Here is a 20846-nt window from a genome sequence, read left to right as displayed (position 1 = left end):
TAAAAAAAAAAAAAGTTTCCCTAAATGCTTGAATTGTTTTTAAAAATGCCAGTATATCTATTCTGAAAAAAACTTCTCTGTGAGAGTATATAATTCGGGTATATGATCCAAAGTGGAGATGATGATGGTGATGATAATAATAATTATTGGTGTTTTATAGTAAATGCTCTATGAACATACCCAGTTATATTTAATAATGGTCTTAGGTTAAAAATGATGATTTCATTTTCTTTGAAAACATTGCTATTGTTCACCCCTCCTTTTTTTTTTTTTTTTTGCTTCCTTTTTAATTTTTTTTGTTTTATTTGGGTCTAGGACAGAATGCTGATAATTTAATGTACTTTTTTTTTTTTTTTTTAAATAGTCACATTTAGGTATACTTCTTTTGCCTTCTCTCTGCCTCTTTCTCTGAATCATCCAAGACTATAATTTTTCCTGATTAAAAATCCATTTCAGATGATTGACATGGCCTATTTTCTTTTTCTTTTTCTCTTTCTCTTTCTCTTTCTCCTCCTCCTCCTCCTCCTCCTCCTCCTCCTCCTCCTCCTTTCTTTATCTTTTCGAGAGGAGAGTGAACATGTGCATGTGCAAGCAGGGAGAGGGAGAGAGAGAATCTTAAGCAGACTCCACACTCTGCGCAGAGCCAGAGGTGGCGCTCAATCTCATGACCGTGAGATCATGACCAGGTGAAATCAATCAAGAGTCAGATGCTTAACCAACTAGGCCACCCAGGTGCCCCAAGAATAATAATATTTGTTAAACAATATGTTGGGGACATTGAAATTTTTTCTGCTCTAAATACTTTTTATTTTTTTTTATTAACTGAATTATAGCAGTAGACAGTACTATATTGGTTTTAGATGTACAACATTGTGATTTGACATTTATAAATTACATCATGAAATACTTTCCATAAGTATAGTTACCATCTGTCACCATTCAAGGCTACACAATATTATTGACTGTATTCCCTATACTGTACTTTACATACCTGTGACTTACTTATTTTGTACCTGGAAGTTTGTACCTCTTAATCCCCTTCGCCTATTTTGCCCATCCCTCCACTTCTGTATCCCCACCCCCAGCAGCCATCAGTTTGTGCTCTGTATTTATGAGTCTCTTTCAGGTTTTTTGTTGTTGTTGTTTGCTGATTTGTTTTTTAAAGTTTGCATATAAGTGACATCATGTGGTATTTGTCTTCCTCTGACTTATTTCACTTAGCATAATACCTCCTAGGTCCGTCCATGTTATTGCAAATGGCAAGATGTCATTCTTTTTTTTTTTTTTTTTTGGCTGAGTAATAGTGCATTGTGTGTGTGTGTGTGTGTGTGTGTGTGTGTGCGTGTGTGTATACATTATCTTCTTCTTTATCCATTCATCTTTCAGCAGACACTCAAATTTCTTCTTTATGTTGCCTAACATAAATAATGCTGCAAGAAACATGAGCGTGTGTATTTCTTTTCAAATTAGTGTTTTTGTTTTCCTTGGAAAAACCCAGAAATGGAGTGACTATATCATATGGTACTTCTATTTTTACTTTCTTGAGAAACTTCCATACTGTTTTCCCATAGTTGCTACACCAATTTACATACACACAAACAGTGCAGGAAGATTCCCCCTTCCTCACATTTTTGCCAACACTTGTTATTTCTTGTCTTTTTGATGATAGCTATTTTGACTGGTTTGAGGTGATACCTCATTTTGGTTTTGATTTCCATTTCCCTGATGATTAGTGATATTGAGAGCATCTTTTCACGTGGATATTGGCCATCTTTGTGTTGTTTTTGGGAAAGGGTCTATTTAGGTGCTTCTGCCCATTTTTTAATTGCATTGTTTCTTTGGTGTTGAGTTGTATTGATTCTTTATGTATTTTGGATCTTAATCCCTTATCATAGATAATTTGCAGATATGTTCTCCCATTCAGTAGGTTTCCTTTTCATTTATTGGTGGTTTCCTTCACTGTGTGGAACAAGCTTTTTAGTTGGATGTAGTCCTAATTGTTTATTTTTGCTTTTGTTGCGCTTGATTAAGGGGACATATCCAAAAAAATATTGCCAAGGTTAATGTCCAAGGGTTTACTTCCTGTGTTTTCTTTCACAAGTTTATGCCTTCAGGTCTTAGGTTATGTGTTTAATCCATTTTGAATTTATTTTGTATGTGGTGTAAGAAAGTGGTCCACTTTTAATTTTTTTTGCATGTAGCTGTTCAGTTTTCCCAACACTATCCAAGAGACTGGTATTTTCCCCCGTGTAAATTCTTGCCTCCTTTGTCACAGATTAATTAACCATGTAAACATGGGACTATTTTGGGGCTTTGTATGGTGTTCCATTATTTGGTGTTTCTTTTTGTGCCAGTACCATACTGTTTTGATTACTATAGTTTTGTAGTATAGTTTGAAATACGGAATTGTGATGCTTGTGATAGCTCTGTTTTTCTTTTTCAAGATTGCTTTGGTATTTGGGGTCTTTTGTAGTTCTGTACAGACTTTAGGATTATCTTAATTCTGCAAAAAATACTATTGGTATTGAATCTTTAGATTGCTTTGGATAGGTTGAACATTTTAACAATATTCTTTGAATCCATGAACATGGTATATCTTTCCATTTGTATCAACTTATTTCATCATTGTCTTAAAGTTTTCAGTAGATGGGTCTTTCACCTCTTTGGTTAAACTTATTTCTAGGTATCTCTTTTTTCTTTTTTGATGTCACTATAAATAAGATTGTATTCTTAATTTCTCTTTCTGCTAGTTTATTATTAGTGTAGAGAAATGCAACACATTTCCATAATTAATTGCAATTCATTTAATCTAACAGTTTTTGGTGGCGTCTTTAGGGTTTTCTGTATATATTATGTTATCTGCAAATAGTGACAGAGTTATTTCCTCCTTAATAATGTGGATACCTTTTATTTCTTTTTCTTGCCTGATTTTTGTGGCTAGGACTTCGAGTACTATGTTGAATAAAAAAAAGCAAGAGTGTGGGGCGCCTGGGTGGCTCAGTTGGTTAAGCGTCCGACTTCGGCTCAGGTCACGATCTCGCGGTATGTGAGTTCGAGCCCCGCATCGGGCTCTGTGCTGACTGCTCAGAGCCTGGAGCCTGTTTCAGATTCTGTGTCTCCCTCTCTCTCTGACCCTCCCCCGTTCATGCTCTGTCTCTCTCTATCTCAAAGATAAATAAATGTTAAAAAAAAAAAAAAAAAAAAAAAAAAAATTAAAAAAAAAAAAAAAAGCAAGAGTGGACATCCTTGTCTTGTACCTTAGAGGAAAAGCTTTCAGCTTTTCACCCCTAAGTATGATGTTAGCTGTGTGTTTGTCATATGTGGCCTTTGTTATGTTGAGGTACGTTCCCTCTATATCCTATTTCTTGAGAGTTTTTGTCATGGATGGATGTTGAATTTTGTAAAGTGGTTTCTCTGCATCTATTGAGATGATCATGTGATTTTTATCTTCATTTTGCTAATCTGGTATATTGTGTTGATTGATTTGCAGTTATTGAACCATCTCTCACCTCTGGAATAAATTTCACCTGGTCATGGTGAATGATCCTTTAATATATTATTGAATTTGGTTTGCTAAATTTTTTTTAAGATTTTTGCATCTGTGTTCATTAGGATTATTGACCTGTAATTTTCTATTTTTGTAGTACCTTTGGTTTTGATATCAGACTAATGCTGGCCTCATAGAATGAATTTGGAAACATTTCTTCTCTTCAATTTTTTGGGTTAGTTTGAGAAGAATAGGCATTAGCTCTTCTTTAAATGTTTGGTAGAATTCCCTTGTGAAGCCATCTAGTCCTCAGCTTTTGTTTATTGGGAGTTTTTTTTTTTTTTTTTTTTTTAAATTACTGATTCAGTTTCATTGCTAGTAATCAGTCTGATGAGATTTTCTATTTCTTCCTGATTTTGTCTCGGATGACTGTATGTTTTTAGGAATTTATCCATTTTCATTTAGATAGTCCAATTTGTTGGCATATAATTTTTCATAGTAGTCTATTGTAATCCTTTGTATTTCTGTGGTTGTAATTTGTCCTCTTTTATTTCTGATTTTATTTATTTGAGCCCTCTTTTTTGCTTGATAGGTCTGGTAAAGATTTTATCATTTGTATTTATCTTTGCAAAGAACCAGTTCTGAGTTTCCTTAATTTGTTTTTGTCTATTTCCAATCTGATCTGTATTATTTCCTTTATTATTTCTACTAACTTTGGGCTTTATTTTTTAGTGCCTTTAGGTGTAAGATTAGATTGAGACTTTTCTTGTTTCCTTGAGGTGGGCTTTTCTTAGATCTTCTTTTGCTTTGTCTCAAAGATGTTGAACTGTTGGTTTCCATTTTCATTTGTGTGAATGTATTTTTTTAATTTTCTCTCATTTCTTTGTTGACCCATTGGTTGGTTGGTAGTATGTTGTTTAGCCTTGATGTATTTGTGTGGTGTTTTTTTTTTCCAGTTTTTTTTTTTTTTTTTGTAATTGATTTACAGTTTAATACCATTGTGGATCAGAAAAGATACTTGATAGAATTTCAGTCTTCTTAAATTTATTGAAGCTTGTTTTATGGCCGAATATATGATCTGTCCTGGAGAATATTCTGTGTGTACTCAAAAAGAACGTGTGGTCTGCTGTTTTTGGATGCAGTGTTCTGTGTATATATCTGTTAAGTATATCTAGCCTGATGTGTCCTTCAAAGCTACTGCTTCCTTGATTGATTTTCTGCCTGAGTGATCTATTGATGTAAGTGGTATGTTAAAGTTCCCTAGTATGTTCACTTGTAAAATGGCCTGTGAAGGTAATTGCAAACTAAGCAATTTTCTTTGTAACATAGGTACAGTGTGTTAGATTAGTAGTGTACCTCTTTGGTAACTTTTTTTTTTTTTTTAATAGGATAATTGTGAGCCATTTCTTTAAATGGCTAAAAAATAAAAGAAAAAATAAACAAGTAATTATTCAGTGGCTTTTACTGCAAGTTATTATGTCTTTTTTTTTTTTAAGTAAGCTTTACACCCACTATGTCACTTGAACTCATGACCCCAAGGTCAAAAGTTGCATGCTCTACTGACTAAGCCAGCCACGTACCCCAGCAAGTCACTATATCTTATAGGTGATACAATAATGAGTAGAAATTAGCTCTTCCCCTCAAGGAACCAAAAGCACATGGGGTATAAGACATGCAGATAACTCCTACAAAAGAAAAGGCACACTAGACATCCCTAAAAGATGTACTGGAGGTGCTCACAACAGGGAGAGTCACAGTTAGATCAAGCAGAAAGAGGACAGTGGTATTTGAGATAGGCTGCAGAGGATGAACAGGATTTCAATAGTGTGAAACTAGAGTATTAATTCAAGAGGTGACAGAAGGGGTATCTGACCCAGATCTATGGGCAGTTCACAGATGGTTTATAGGAAATGTTTAATTGAAAACATTGGGCTAAGAGATCCCTAAGTTTTTTTTTTTTTTTAAAACTCACAACAAGAATAAAAATTTCAAAAATTTGTTTTTTCCCAGGTTTTAGAAAAAGTTAAAGTGATTTTTATGTAACAGGCAACTTATATTAATAAAAAAATTTCTTGAAATCATATTCTCTAAGCTTTAATGGAAATATATATTTGGATTATTTTGTTTAAAGTACCATGAGCCTTTAATTTCCATAGTATACAATTTTTTGTGTCCTATACCACCACAGTATACACTAACATATGTTTGAAGATACATTAAGAAAGCAAGATACCCTTCTGGAGTTGCATCTCGGCTGTGACTCTTCTCCAGATACTTAAAAATTAATTTTAATTTTTACTAGAGTAACACATTTACATAATTCTCATTTTATCCTTAGGAAAAATGTGAGAGACAGATAGGACAGCAAATATTCTTGTTTCATGGGAAGTAAACTTGAGGTTTTGAGTGGTGACCAGCCTGGTAGAAAGCAGTGGAATCAGTAGATAGCAAATCTACTGTTCTTTCTGTGTTACTCCTAGAACTAAATATTTAGGTTGATGTTCTCATAACTAGAAGAGATAGAAAGTATTTAAGTTGTTTAGTTTTTTAAAATTGTAATATTTTACCTTAAAGTTTTGTCCCTGATGTCGTAAGGAATGTGAGCTATCAATAGATAACACTATGAAACACAGCAGGAAATTGATGAGTTTTTTGAGATGGTAATCCTTATAATTAGCCTGTCATGTTGCTGGAGCACTGGTAAAAAGAATCCCCGTTTTCACATGGTTTTATAATGGATTTCATACAGTATTTGAGCATTATGCACGGAGTACGCATGTGTAGTCTCTTCCCTCTAGGTGGCTCTCTGAGTCTATATAGATTTGGACTACTGAGAAGTGTATGTTGTTCGTACCTTTATTTTGCCTTCGTGCTCTGTGGGGCTGTGCATGACATTTTTAAGTAATTAAATATGAAGTCCATGAATACGTAACATCAGGCACTCAATTTAAAACAAATTTGGAAAAGGAAATAACAAAGCAAGTTAGAACAAACATTTGTTGATTATATGCTCATAAACTTGGGGGGAAGGGAGAAGACACAAGTGAATCTGTAATTATATTGTATGATGACAGAGTCTAGTAAGTAGACAAGGTTTATTAGATTTCTATCATAAACTTCATTTTCTTGGTCCTAATTATATGTATTCATTGCTTTGAGATAATTTTCTTGAACATAGGAGTAGTAATTTATCTGTATCATTAATGTTCCATAGAGAAATTGGTTTTAAAAAGGGAATAAAAATAATTACTTATGATTCTGAAAATTCCCAACATGAAGAAATGGTTTTGAACATGTTGGCCAAAATTATAACAGTAAATGATCACGTAATAGAATGATGTTTCACAGACTGTGCGAATGTGAAGATTAATTTTCAGATCCCTTGATGTTTATAAGGATCAACAATTTTGTTTGGAACCATTTTTGTGTGTCATAATAGTAAATTTGAATAATGCATAAAGATTATCCCTTGGAGAGAAAGAAATGAATACAAAAGAGGTAAAATACGGTATTCAGTTAACCAACACATGAAAAAGTCTTTTTCTCATCATTGTCTCAAAATATTAAAGGAATTAAATTATGATAGTGCTATAGTACGAGAAGAAAACAATTTTAGGGTTTGCCTAAAGTGTACTTGTCAGCACTCTCGTTTTCTTCCTGACCCTTTTACACCTTGTTCCACTGTAATATGACATTTGCTTTCATCACTGTGTCAGAAGAATTCAGGGCTGCGTGGGTATTTTTATCTCCTACCCGGAGCAGCTCTTCATTCCTTAACATGGCTTTCTTCCCTTGGCATCTGTGAAAAAGTCCCTGGCTTTTCCCATTCCTCTCTTTAATTGTTCCTTATTGTCGTGGGTACCTCCTAAATATTGGTATCTTAACAGACTTTGATATTTGACTCTTTCTTTTTTTCTCCATGGACCAATTCATTTATGTCAGAGTTGCAGTTACCATTTATGTGCCATTGCTTTTCAAGTCCATGTCCCTAGCCTATTCCTCTTTTGAACTCCAAATCAAATCTTCACCTGCCTGCTGCCTGCTGTGGTAGGTATGAATGTTTAGAACTTAGTGTCTCCTTTCCCCTCTAAACCAACCTATCTTACCTCTTCTCTGTCTTCTTGAAAGTTTCCCAGTATCCAAGTTTGACTTGAAAGTCTTTGACTCATTCAAAGAAAGTTCCCTTTCTTTCTCTTCCTCCCTCCCCCCAAGTTTGTAGACATGTAATAAATAAATATTCTAATTTGCTTTATTTCCTTCCCCAAATGTATATAAATTGGCTGATGTTATCTATTGTTGCACTTTGTAGTTTATGCATCTCGTAACATATGCTAATAGAGTGTTTTTGAACCTTGCTCTTGAAAAGAAGTCCCAAAGATTTAAGTGATAAATCAATATGAGCAGACACTTTCCAGAAGTTTTTCCTTTCCCAAAATTTCTCAGAAGCAAATCCTTTAGGACTTGACCATACACAAAAAGTAAAATGGTACACAGAGTGAAAGAGGACAGCAAAAGTATCTTTAAGGACCTATGTATTCCTTGGTATATTAAATGATGAAATGATAATCATTTGATTATAATAGGGCTAGTGGTGTATATGTAGCCAACACGAAAATTGATAAGGCATTACTCTGAATTGTCTAAGGTGGTAAGTTAATGTATTAATGTCTGAATGTCTCTTGTTATGTTTAAACCATTGTCTGTAATATCTTAAAAAGTAGGTATAGCAGGAAAAATAGCTTTTTGCAGTTGGTTAAGAAGTTTTAAAAATTATTTTTGGTTTGCATAAGCATAACTATCTCTTCTGCATTGGGGGTAAAGTGGCAGACAGTGTTAGGAAAATATTTAAATACAGTATTGTATGTCAGTGTGGTGGCTGATATTCTTGACCTTAGGAATCATGGCTAGAATGTAGTCCTTTTATGTCTGGGTAATGTCAAGATTAATTGAAGAGTTGCTGAAAATGAGTGTGTAGATTACCACTTAACTTGTCCCACTTTTTTGTGCCTCCGTAGGTACATGGACTATACCGCACAACAGGTGCTAGTTTTGAGAAGGCCCAACAAGAATTTGCAACAGGTGTGATGTCCAACAAAACTGTCCAGACTGCAGCTGCAAATGCAGCTTCAAGTGCAGCAACTAGTGCGGCTCAGAACGCTTTCAAGGGTAACCAGATGTAGAGAACCCTCCAACAGTACACTGGTACCTTCTGACTGTACTTTTTCTCCAGTTACTGTACTCTATAAATATTTTTATGTTCAAAACACAGTACACACAGCATGTATATTTCCTGTTCACTTGTGCATGGGCTAAAACCAGAAAAACTTCCTTGTCTTATTTGCCTATTAGTTTCTTAATATTTTGGTGCCCCTTGCAGAAAAAAATATCACATGCTAAATATTCTCCATATTTTTTGGGGGATGAATGTTCAGCAAATTATTTCAGTGGTGACACACTGAAATTAATATGGTACTTATGATTAAAAATGCATTTAGTACTAGCTGCAGTCATTCTTTCAAAAATCTTAGACTTAAGGATTACATATTGGAACATTAAAGCGATGCTTCATTCCATTTTCCCCATTTATACTGAAAGAAATAGGCCATCAGGGACTTAGGGATTTTAAAATTGGCTTGCTTTTTAGCAGTTTTAGTCACCAGTGAAGAGCCTGTGTGCATTTCGTAGTAGATGATGTAAATTTTATCCTTTTCTTTTTGTTTTATTTTTATAGAGTAGTTGATATTTTCATACCAATCTCTGATCTTGCATGGGCACCACATTTCTTAAAAGAATTAGTATTTTGGCTTTTGCACTGCTTATGGTTGTAGGATTGCAGAGTTGCTGGTAGAATCAAAGAAGAGATTTTCTACAATAGTTTCTGTTAAATAAAAATTTATTGGGATGCAATATGAGAACATAATATGCAGTGCATCATCCAAAAAAGGGTAGATAATCAGTGGAATAGAATGTAGTGATGATAATACTGTTTTTTGTTTTTGTTTTTTAATTTTCAGTATCCGTATCATAGAATATTACTGTATGGAAACTTTGGTATATTCTTGTGGTTACTCATTTTAATTGAACTGAGATTGTGTTTGGCAGCTCTTTTTTGGGGAGTGTGTGTGTATAATTTTTAACAGAGGTATTAAAGTCTAGACTAACTCCTTGTCCAAAAAGAACATACAGTATTTCAGGGATTTTTCTTTTAGCCTCTCATCTGTAGTGGGATTAAAAAGAAAAAGATGCTGTTGTTTCACATATACTTGAATTCCTAATGCACCTCAGTCTTTGAACTTTTGAAACAGACTGAATACATTAAAATTTTTCAGCAATAGAAAAAAATGAAACCTATAACTTGCACCAAGCAAGAAAATACAAATACAGTTAAATGCATTAATTGTGACTATGACCATGTTGAAATTGTTACTATGCAGCTTAGGAGTTCATTCTTAGAGTATACTTGATTTGAAACTTTGAATCATTTTTAATACTGATTTAATGACTCAAAGACCTTTGAAAGTCATTATACTGTGTTTTGGAAGTCATTAGCTAATTTAAGATTACAGAATAATCAGTAATGATTTATTCAACTTGATTTTAAGTAAGGATAGTCTATTGGGTTAAATTATTTGAGACTGCAGATCTTCTTTAAAAATAAGAATCAGATGGGTATAAATAGTTAAATCACTTGCATTCTTTTCCCCAAATCTGGAGGTAAATGAATTTCATACTGAGGGTGGGATGATGAGTTCTCACTATTTATAAGGGAAGCTTTGTGTGATAATAGATAACATGGATCCATCTAGATGGTGTTTACATTTGATTTATTTGGGATTTATTGAAATAATATACTTGGAAGATATTTCTTTTCTTATGATTAAAATAGGATTCAGAAAATGAATTTAAAGCTGTTTTTATGAATATTTCTGATTAGTAATAATCTCCCTACTTTGTCAAACAAGCCAGTTCAAGTTCTTTAGATTCTATAATCTTACTGAAAATCTATTTTATCACAGTGTGCTGTACTGAGTGTGTATTTTACAAACATTCAAAACATTAACCACAAAATACAAGAGGAGCTCTTATATTTATCATTAATTTATATCTCAAGTCCATTTCTTTTTTCTTTTAACTACAAATGAATATAGAGACTTGAAAAATACTGACATACTTTCCTTTAAGAATAGGAATTATCTCTATTTTGTAGAAATCCCCAAAGGTAGCATTGTTAAATAGCAAATAATTAAAACCAACAGTACCTTTTTTGTGTGTGGATGGGGAGAATGTTTTAAGATCCAGTTACTTGGGTTAATACAAGCTTATGAGAGAAAATTGTTTTTTAAAAACCTAAATGTGGATTAAAATGATGGCAATACTAACAGTTTGATAGGGTATAGGGATTTTAAATTCTTAGATTCTCTATTCTCCTAACAATAGTTGGTAAATGGTCACATTTTCCAGCAAAAGATTGGCATTTGTTAATGTATTATATTTAATACTAACGTGACCCACCCAGTATCACAGTCATGAAATGGTCTTCATGTTGTAAGCATCCATGTCATTTTTCAGTTTGCAATATTAAGTTGTGGCTGTTTTACTTCAAACTAAAATTTGAACACTGGAAAATCCTTGCTCAGTGATTTGTAATTTGGGACTTGGATTATTTATCTAGGGATGTTTGTATATTTTGTCAATGAGTAATATTGCGCTGCCATCATGATGAGTGTCATGGTTCTATATAAATGCCCTCCATCTGTCCCTCTAATGTTGCATGTTTTCAGTGGTTTGGAAGTTTTGTATATTTATTGTATTAACACAGAGTGTCATAAAATAAAATGCTGTTTACTGGATGTTAGTTTGTCTAATTTTAAACATTATATTAGCATTTCAGAGGTAGAGATTATGCTGTCAGTTTAATGTATATAGGTAATTCACATTTGATTTTTAAAGAATCTCTGTAATTCTAACATGTGCTGAAAAAATAAATAACATAAAAGACTTTGTTAAAAACTCTCAGCAACACAAAATGACCATTTTTCTGTTGCATTAGAACTTTTAGGTGGTGGAACATGAACTTCACTCATATTTTGATCACTCTAAGGTCAAAATACACATACTGTCTAGAAGTTAGTAAGATTCAAAATGGAAACCCTATTTTGTGGCTCAGGTTTTTCCTTGTAGGTTAAAATGGATGCCTCTGTACTAGTATTGTATTGATTAGATTGAACTTGTGTTCTGTTTCCTAACCTAGCTACCTTTGTTTATGTGCCGATGAAAGTACCTATTTGTGTATTGTTGGATTTTTCACTTGGTTATCTAAGGAGGATGTAAAAATCTAAAATGTTCATGGTGAATCTTATTCTGAGAAATACATGTTAAAATAGGAACAGCATTTTCAATTTTCTGGGTGTTACCTAAAAAGTGAGTTTGGATTTTCATTGGATGTACTGTCTTCTATAAATCTTGTTGAGATAATATATAGTTCATGTTTTAGAGGGGATTTATGTTAAATTGAGTTTATTTTCTGTAATTTATTTGTACTAGCATAATGCTTTCACAGTTACTGCTATATCTTTTTCTGAAAATGCTGACATAATAGCATTTAATTTTATATCTTTATTGGTGAAAATCTATGTTTAGACTGTTTATATATAGAGTTTGTTATAGTTTTGCATATATTTTCCCCTGTTAGAATTACCATGGCTGTCAGACACCATTGCACACTGTATTTCCTTCCATTTTTCCCTTAAGGAATATGTTTAGAGGGATTTTTTGATTCCATGTAATTAAGGCCTTTTCAAGTTAAATAAAAATGGTTAATGTAAAAATAATTGATGGTTAAAAATAAAAAATGCCTTTGATAGATTTTCAAGTACCACAGTATAAATTTATATAGGGTAGAATGTTTTAAAACACTAGAGTTGTTTTAAATACTTGTTTATTAAACTAAAAATTTATATCTTAGTGTCTAAATATTATGGAAGTGAAGTATTTCCACTAGAACTTGAGGATACATTTTACCAAACAGCATGCTTTTTGTATTGATGGGTGTTTTAAAACCTCATTAGGGCTTTGTCATAGTATATAGAGAGCTAGAAAGAAATCTATAGAAATTTGCTAAGCCAGACATTGTCACTAATCTATACAAGATAAATAGATTTATTCAATTTAAAGTTTCTGGGAAAATGAGGAAAGACTCTTCTCTAGTGTTCTTACCCTTCCTGAGGTTTCATATTTACAGTTTAACTTTGTGGTTTTGGTAAGAAAAAGCCTTTAACCTATAGAATTTTCACTAGCACTGTTTATGTTTTCAAATGGCAAGGAGATAGGAGCCACCAGGTAGCAATGTAGTGAGTGTTAAATTTTATGTTGATCTAAATCTTGATTTATTTTTCAGCTTATATCTTTCTGGGCTTACATGGCTGATGGTGTAGTTAAAACTTTCCTGCCACTAAAACCATTTTATCTTTTCTCTAATAGGACAGAAAATAGTTAATCTTCTCCAACCTAATGATGTTTTGTATACTTAAGACAAAATTACTCTAAATATTTTCTCTACATTTAAACAGTTATACTTAGTAGAATCATAGCATGCAAATTTTATTTTTTAATTCTTATATGTAATCTTAGAATTCCTTCAACACTCATTTAGTATTTTGTAGGCCGGTGATTCTCAAGATAAATCATAGTTGTGAGTAGTTGTTACTCTTGGTAGCTTATAATATTGTTCAGCTGTTTCTTCAGCCAAAAATCACTCTTTTATCTGGTCATCACAGTGGTTCCTGCAATATTAGAGTCTACACAAAAACTCAGTCCACTGGGCACACACATTCCTACTCAAAGTAGTTTTTTCTAGTTTGTTTTTTCTAGTAGTTTGTGCCTCCTACTCAAAGTAGTTTTTTCTAGTTTGAAAGTCTTATATACCTGTTAGAGAACAATTAGAAAACATGGAAAATGATAAATGAGAAAAAAAATCTGTGTTTCTATCATCTAGGAATATCACTGCTAATGTTTTATTGTATTTTCCACTTTTTCTATGCATGCATACATTTATATAGAATTAAGGGATATAAACAGTGTGGGTTTTTTAATCCTATGTTCCCTCTTCTAGCATTATATCATAATGGTCTGATAATTTAGCTTCTAAAATAAACTTTTTTAATTTATAAAATAAATACACATTTCAGTAGAAATTACAGAAAATATTTATAAAGCAAAAGATAAAGTTGCTCATAATTTTATACCAATAAACATTAAAATTTGGTTTATATGTTTCTATTAATTTTTGAGGAAGACACCTTTTATCCTGAAATTAAAAAATAAGTTTTTCTTTCAACCTTCTTGGGTGGTTCAGTTGGTTAATTTACAGGTATTTTGCTTTTGATGCCTTTGCTTTTGGAGTCATATCCAAAACATCATTACCAAGGTCAGTGTCAAGGAACTTACCACCTATGTTTGTTTCTAGGGATTTTATGGTTTCAGGTCTTACATTCAGTTCTCTAATCCATTTTAAGTTAATTTTGGTGTATGGTATAAAATAATGGTCCAGTTTCATTCTTTTGCATGTGGCTGTCCAGTTTTCCAAGCACCATTTATTGAAGAGACTGTTCTTTTCCCCATTTATATTTTTTAATCCTTTATCATAGATTAATTGATCATGTATGTGTGGGTTTATTTCTGGGCTCTTTCTTTTTATGCTAATATAATGTTTTGATTATTATAGCTTTGTAATATAACTTGAAATAGGGGAGTGTGATGCCTCCAGTTTTGTCCTTTCTCAAGTTTGCTTTGGTTGCCCAGAGTCTTTTGTGGTTCTATACAGATTTTAGTATCATTTATTTTATTTCTGTGAAAAATGCCATTTGAATTTTGAAATGGTTTGCATTGAATCTGTAGATGGCTTTGAGTAGTATAGACATTTTAACATTATTCTTCTGTGAGCAGAGAATATCTTTCCATCTGTTTGCGTCATCTTTATTTTCTTGAATCAGTGTCTTACAGTTTTTAGTCTGTGGGTCTTTTACCTTGGTTAAATTTATTCCTAGATATTTTATTCTTTTTGATACAATTGTAGATGGGATTAGTAATTTCTCTTTCTGATAGATCATTGTTAGTGTATAGAAATACAACAGATCTTTTGTATATTAATTTCGTATCCTGAAATTTTACTCAATTCATTTATTCTAACATTTTTAAAATAAAGTCTTCAAGCTCTTCTATATATAAAATCATGTCATCTACAGATAGTGGAAGTTTTATTTCTTTCTTTCCAATTTGGATGTCTTTGTTAATTTTTTACTTGTCTCCTTGCTCTTGATAAGATTTCCAATACTGTTTTGAATAAAAATGGTGAGAGTGGGCATCCTTCTCATGTTCCTGTTTCACCACTGAGTATGATGTTAGCTCTGGGCTTGTCTGTTTTCACCTTGTCCATATATCACCATTACGAAAGAGGGTATGTTCCCTCTATACTCACTCTGTGGAGAGTTTTTGTTGTAAATACATGTTGAATTTTCAAAATGCTATTTTCTGCATCTATTGAGATGATATGATTTTTATCATTCATTTTGTTAACGTACTATATGAAATTGATTTGCAGATGTTGAACCATCTTGCATCCCTGGAATAAATCCTACGTGATCATGGTATATGGTTCTCTTAATGTATTGTTAAATTTGGTTTCCTAATATTTTTTGACAACTTTTACATTTATGCTTATCAGGGATATTGTCCTGTAATTTTCTTTTCTTGTGGTATCGTTAGCTGATATTGGTTAGGGTAATATTGGCCTCATAAAATGATTGGAAGTATTCTCTCCACTTCAGTTTTTTTAGAAGACTTTGAGAATTATTGGTATTAATTCCTTGAATGTTTGGTAGAATTCACCCTTAAAGCCATCTGGTCCTAGATTTTTATTTGTTGGAGGTTTTGATTTTTGATTCAGTCCTCTTACTAGTAATCAGTCTGTTCAGATTCTTTATTTTTTCATGATTCATTCCTAGAAGACTGTATGTCACTAGGAATTTATCTATTTCTTCTAGGTTGTCCATTTTATTTGCATATAATTAATTATAATAGTCTCAACATCCTTCATGTTTCTGAGGTATCTTTGTAAAATCTGATTTTATTTATCTGAGCCGTTTTTTTTCTTTGATAAGTCTAGCTAAAGGTGTCAAGATTGTTTATCTTTTCAAAGAACCAGTTCTTAGTTCCATTGATCTTTTTCTGTTATTTTTAGTCTATTTCATTTTTATTCTCTGATCTGTTACTTTTTTTCCTTCTACTAATTTTGGGCTATTTTTTTTCTTTTTCTAATTTCTTGCAGTGTGAAGTTAGATAGTTTGAGATTTTTCTTATTTCTTAAGGTAGGCCTGTATTGCTATGATCCCTCTTAGAACTATTTTTGCTGCATCTCCTAAATTTTGGTATGTTGTGTTTGCATTTTTGTTTAAGGTATTTTTATTTCTCCTTGGATTACTTTATTGACCCACATTGGTTGTTCACAGTTGCATGGTGTTTAATCTGCACATTTTCCAGTTTTATTCTTGTAATTGGTTTCTAGTTCTGTATCATTATGGTTGGAAAAGATGCTTGATATGATTTGCTCTCTTAAATTTATTAAAGGGGCGCCTGGGTGGCGCAGTCGGTTAAGCGTCCGACTTCAGCCAGGTCACGATCTCGCGGTCCGTGAGTTCGAGCCCCGCGTCAGGCTCTGGGCTGATGGCTCGGAGCCTGGAGCCTGTTTCCGATTCTGTGTCTCCCTCTCTCTCTGCCCCTCCCCCGTTCATGCTCTGTCTCTCTCTGTCCCAAAAATAAATTAAAAAAAAAAAAAAAAAAAACATTAAAAAAAAAAAAAAAAAAAAAAAAAAAAAAAAAAAGAATTGTTTTTGTGACTTTACATGTGATCTGTCCTGGAGAATGTTTCATGTGCACTTGAGAAGAATGTGTTTGCTGCTGCTTTTGGATGGCATGCTCTGTTTATATTTAGTAAGTCCATCTGATCTAATATGTCATTCCAGGCCAATGTTTACTTATTGATTTTCTGTCTGGATGATCTGTTTGTTGATGTCCTACTATAATGTCCTTCTGTTACCTCATTGTATTGCTTTGTCTCCCTTTTCCTTTAGGGCTGCTAATACTTGCTTTATTTGTTTAGTTGCTTCTATGTTGGGCGCATAAATATTATGTTGTCTTGTTGGATTGACCCTTTTATCATTATGTAATGCCCTTCTTTGTCTTTTTTACTGTCTTTATTTTAAAGTATTTTGTCTCATATAAGTATTACTATGCCAATTCTCTTTTGGTATATTTTTGCGTGGAAGATCTTATCATTTCATTTCCAATGTATATGTGCCCTTACATCTGAAGTGAATCTTTTGTAGACAGCATAAAGTTGGGTTTTGTTTTCTTTTATCCATTCAAACCACTCTGTCTTTTGATTAGAGAATTTAGTCCATTTACATTTAAAGTAATTATTGATAGTTATTATTGCTATTTTGTTCATTGTTTTCAGCTGCTCATATGTTATTTTTCTAAGTCCTGTTGTTCCTTTATGTTCTCATTTTCAGGTTTTTGTGTTAATAATTTATCAAGGAATGTATTGTTCCTAAGTTTGGGGGCCTAGTCTTTTGTTCTTTCTTTAGGGCAAATTGCTGGGTCAAAACATAAGCGTTTTCTTTTTTAACTCCACCTCCAATGTGGGGCTCGAACTTAAGACTCCAAGATCAAGAGTCACATTCTCTACCAACTGAACCAGCCGGGTCCTCAAAACTTAAGCATATTTTTAAAGGCCTTTGTTGTGCATTGCCAAATTGCTCCAGAAAATTTTATCAATTTACATCCTGTCAGTATTGTATGAAACGGCCTTTTTTTAAAAAAATTTTTTAATGTTTTTTATTTTTTCTTGAGAGAGACAGAGCACGAACGGGAGAGAGGCAGAGTGAGAGAGGGACACAGAATCAGAAGCAGGCTCCAGACTCTGAGCTGTCAGCAGAGAGCCCGATGCAGGGCTTGAACTCACAAGCCATGAGATAATGACCTGAGCTGAAGTCGGATGCTTCACCGACTGAGCCACCCAGGTGCCCCTGAAATGGTCTCTTTATCCACACTCTGCCAAATTGGATGTTCTTTTCTAAAGTCTTTGCCACCAGTAGGTTTTACAGGTTTGTTCTTTCGGATTCTCATTGTCCATAGATGATGGCTCATTCAACACTAACCTGTTTGTTTTTTGGTTTTGCTAAATAGGAGTGACCATGTATCGTGCATCTACAGAGAAATCTTCCACTTCCTGAAAGCACTAAGATCAGGATAATTAGGATGGAAAAAGCATTGGTGGCCTCAGGTAGCAAATCCATTGAGGCTCTCTAGGTAAAATTAGATTGGTTTTAACACGTTATGTTATTCTTCAAAATTTTTTCATCTAATAACTTTTATTTAGTGAGGACTTTATACCAGAGAGTATACTAAATGCTTTACATACATCACTTAATCCTCACACCAGACCTATGATGTAATTTCTATTACTGGCTGCATTTTTATAGATGAGTAGAAAATTATCCCAGTCACTCAGTGAGTGGTGGTGAAGGGGCAGCTAGACCCGTGTTCCTCACTCCTGTTACATATGGGATCTTTGCCCCATGGTACCACTTCTTTCCAACTTTGTTCCCTTTCCATTTTTTCACATTGATATCCATAATTCATATCCATCCTTTAGGGATAGGACTCTAGGAAAAAAAAATCCACAACCAAGAAAAAAATTATAGCATGTACTTTTGAAGTCTCCACATCAAGGCCTGGCTCTCTGATGTGTGGGTGAGTACCTGCTGTACCGTTACCAAATGGTCTTTGGCATTTGTGTTTATGTTTGGAGAAACTTTAGTTGAGGTCAAATCCTTATTAGGTTAACTATGAAGAAAATGGGCTTTTTAGCTAATAATAATAGCTGCTTATCCTGGATGAGAGGTTGTTTATAACAAAATAAGAACTATGAAACCACTATTTGTATTACCGCTGTCATACACCTAATGAACTTTTAGTGGCCGTTTTCAGGATTGAGTGAATTGAGACATGTGGTGTCCCCTTCAAAGGTATGAAAAACTACCAGGTCTTTCTCTGAAAAGGGAGGAGACAGCAGTTTTTGTCAGTTGTCAGCTTACGGTATTTTTGGAATGGGACTTGGAAGTTATTCTGAGACTTACCTACACAGAGATGTTGGTGTTCCCCCACGGTTTGTATTGGCCTTCTTTTCACCATGTACCTTCGAGGTGAAGGAATCTACAGCTGTTTGAGAATATATAGACTTGGGTGTCAAAACTGTCTTTGAGCCTTGGCTTTGCCACTTTGTAGCTTTTTAACCTAAATTATTTAACTTCAGTTAAGTTGCTTGAGTGACAACTTATCTGTAACATGAGAATGATTTTCTTTTCATTGAGTTTTGATGAATAAATGAATTATATTAAATGCTTAAGACAGTACATGCACAGAGAAACTGCACAGCAATTAAGAACTTTTATATTCCATCGTGTGTATTGATGACTTCCAGATCTCTTTGTATAACTTGGTCTTCTCTCCGTATCCTATTCCGGACTGCACACAGGACTTCTCCACTGGCAGCCTAAGCTGAACCTTCCCACCTTTACTGTTTTTGCTCCTCTTGGATTTCTAATCTTGGCGACAGCATCACTTTTCACCCAGTGCCCAATTTAAATAAGTCACTCTGGACTCTCTCCTCCTCTCTTTCCACACCCCCTCCCACTTCTGACTAGTCACCAAGCTGTCCATTTTTTCCCCAAAACCTATCTAATTCATCTTACAGTTTTCACCATCACCTGCCTTAATTCAGGCTTTGTTCTCTTGCGAATAGGTCAAAGTGGTATCCCCCTTGGACACTTGGTTGACTGCTTGCCTATAGATGTTAGATTTTTCTGTATATTTTACTATAAAAAGCCAAAGAGCTGCACATACCTACATTTGGTATGGTATTTGGTTGACTTTTCCTTCCGATGTGGTTTTACTGCTTCCTCTTATTTATGCTTTTATCTACATCCTGTATTCCTCAGCAAAATGAGCAGTTTACAATTTAAAGACTTATCTTGTAGAACTCTATGTGGTGAGGAAGAAGCTGCAAGGAAGAAGATAGTAGTAGGGACAGCAATTGCATGGCCCCAGCCAAATGATTAAGCAGCTGACATGGACTCTGAAATAAAGACAGTTACTGGTTCTTGCTGCTTTGAAGAGGAGGCTAAAAGTTTGCTTTGATGTTGTTTTTATCCTTTAGTGTTGCAGAGTTGAAAAGATGGTGAATTATTGGAAATTCCTGAAAACACCCACTTAAAAATAAATGTCCAAGATAGTCATGACTGTTCTTAAGTAGTTTTAATGTTAAGCAAAGACTTTAAGGAGAGCTAGGAGTAAGTTGAATGTAGTGTTCAGAGAGATCAATCATGAGAAGCTGATCCAGTAGCAGAATTGCTAGGTAAAAACTAAGGATGAAATGGGAAGCAATTAGGATTCTCCAGCCTCTGCTGGCATGTAAAGTCAGGGTCCTTTCTCTTTTGGATTAAAGATGTGATAGTTGAAAAAGCAACCAAAAATTTCCAATTTTGCTTGAGATATTTAGATAACTTGTTTGGAATATTTTTTCTTGAGTGATTCGAATAATTTTGTCAGCTTTTAATTTTTACTTCTATCAGAAACCTAGCAGGTTTCAGGTATGTTTAGAAGCCAAAGCATAAATGTTGCTTCAGCTGTTATGGGTCCTCAATCAGAAAAGAAATAGCCGTTTTTGTTTATTCTGTCAGATAAGTGCTTCATGGGATACGAAGAGTTGAATCAGAGTTTATGAAATAGGTTGTGTCATCTTTGAATTAATAAATTAGAATTCTCCTTCTTGATAAGGCTTGTTATGGGCAGGATTACCTTCAAGAAATGTGGATGTGGAACTGTTCCACAACTGGCTCTTCATATTGGAAGAGACGGTGCCCTTCATCTGACTTTCTTCCTTGTCATTATTACACATATTTCTTTGTAAAGCCTTTGTAATACTTAGAAGCATTTTCATATTTCTTAAATTTACTATAAAATTTAAGATATTTGTATAGTATTTGAGAGTCCCCCCCCCCATTTATATTGATGCTTCTCCAAGGAAGAAATGTGTACTTAATATTAAAGTTAAAGCTAACCTAAGGTAGGGATATATATGTTACTAGTGAATGGAATAAAGTACCTGAATATTTTTTCCTATTGTTAATATTACATATAAGTTAGTGTTTATCATAAAATTTGACTGGTAGATGTTTTCTTGAGAAACTTGTATATATCCCATTGAAACCAATAGACTTAAACTTGAAGAAAATCAGGA

General features: G+C 33.6%; 1 protein-coding gene across 2 annotated transcripts in view; it reads left to right on the top strand.

Annotated features, from left to right (window-relative positions):
- Nucleotides 1-11337, top strand: part of SCAMP1 (secretory carrier membrane protein 1) — a 128975-nt gene extending 117638 nt beyond the window's left edge. For both annotated transcript variants that reach the window (XM_058728967.1, XM_058728977.1), the window contains one exon: nucleotides 8503-11337. In XM_058728967.1, coding sequence (XP_058584950.1) covers nucleotides 8503-8667 — 165 coding nt within the window. In that variant the 3' untranslated portion in view covers nucleotides 8668-11337. The remainder of the gene's footprint in view (nucleotides 1-8502) is intronic.
- Nucleotides 11338-20846: the final 9509 nt, after the last annotated feature.

Source organism: Neofelis nebulosa, chromosome 1 (genome assembly GCF_028018385.1).
Source record: "Neofelis nebulosa isolate mNeoNeb1 chromosome 1, mNeoNeb1.pri, whole genome shotgun sequence".
Classification (NCBI taxonomy): Eukaryota; Metazoa; Chordata; class Mammalia; order Carnivora; family Felidae; genus Neofelis; species Neofelis nebulosa.
Note: the sequence above shows the minus strand (reverse complement) of the source record. Positions and strands in the feature narration are given on the sequence as shown.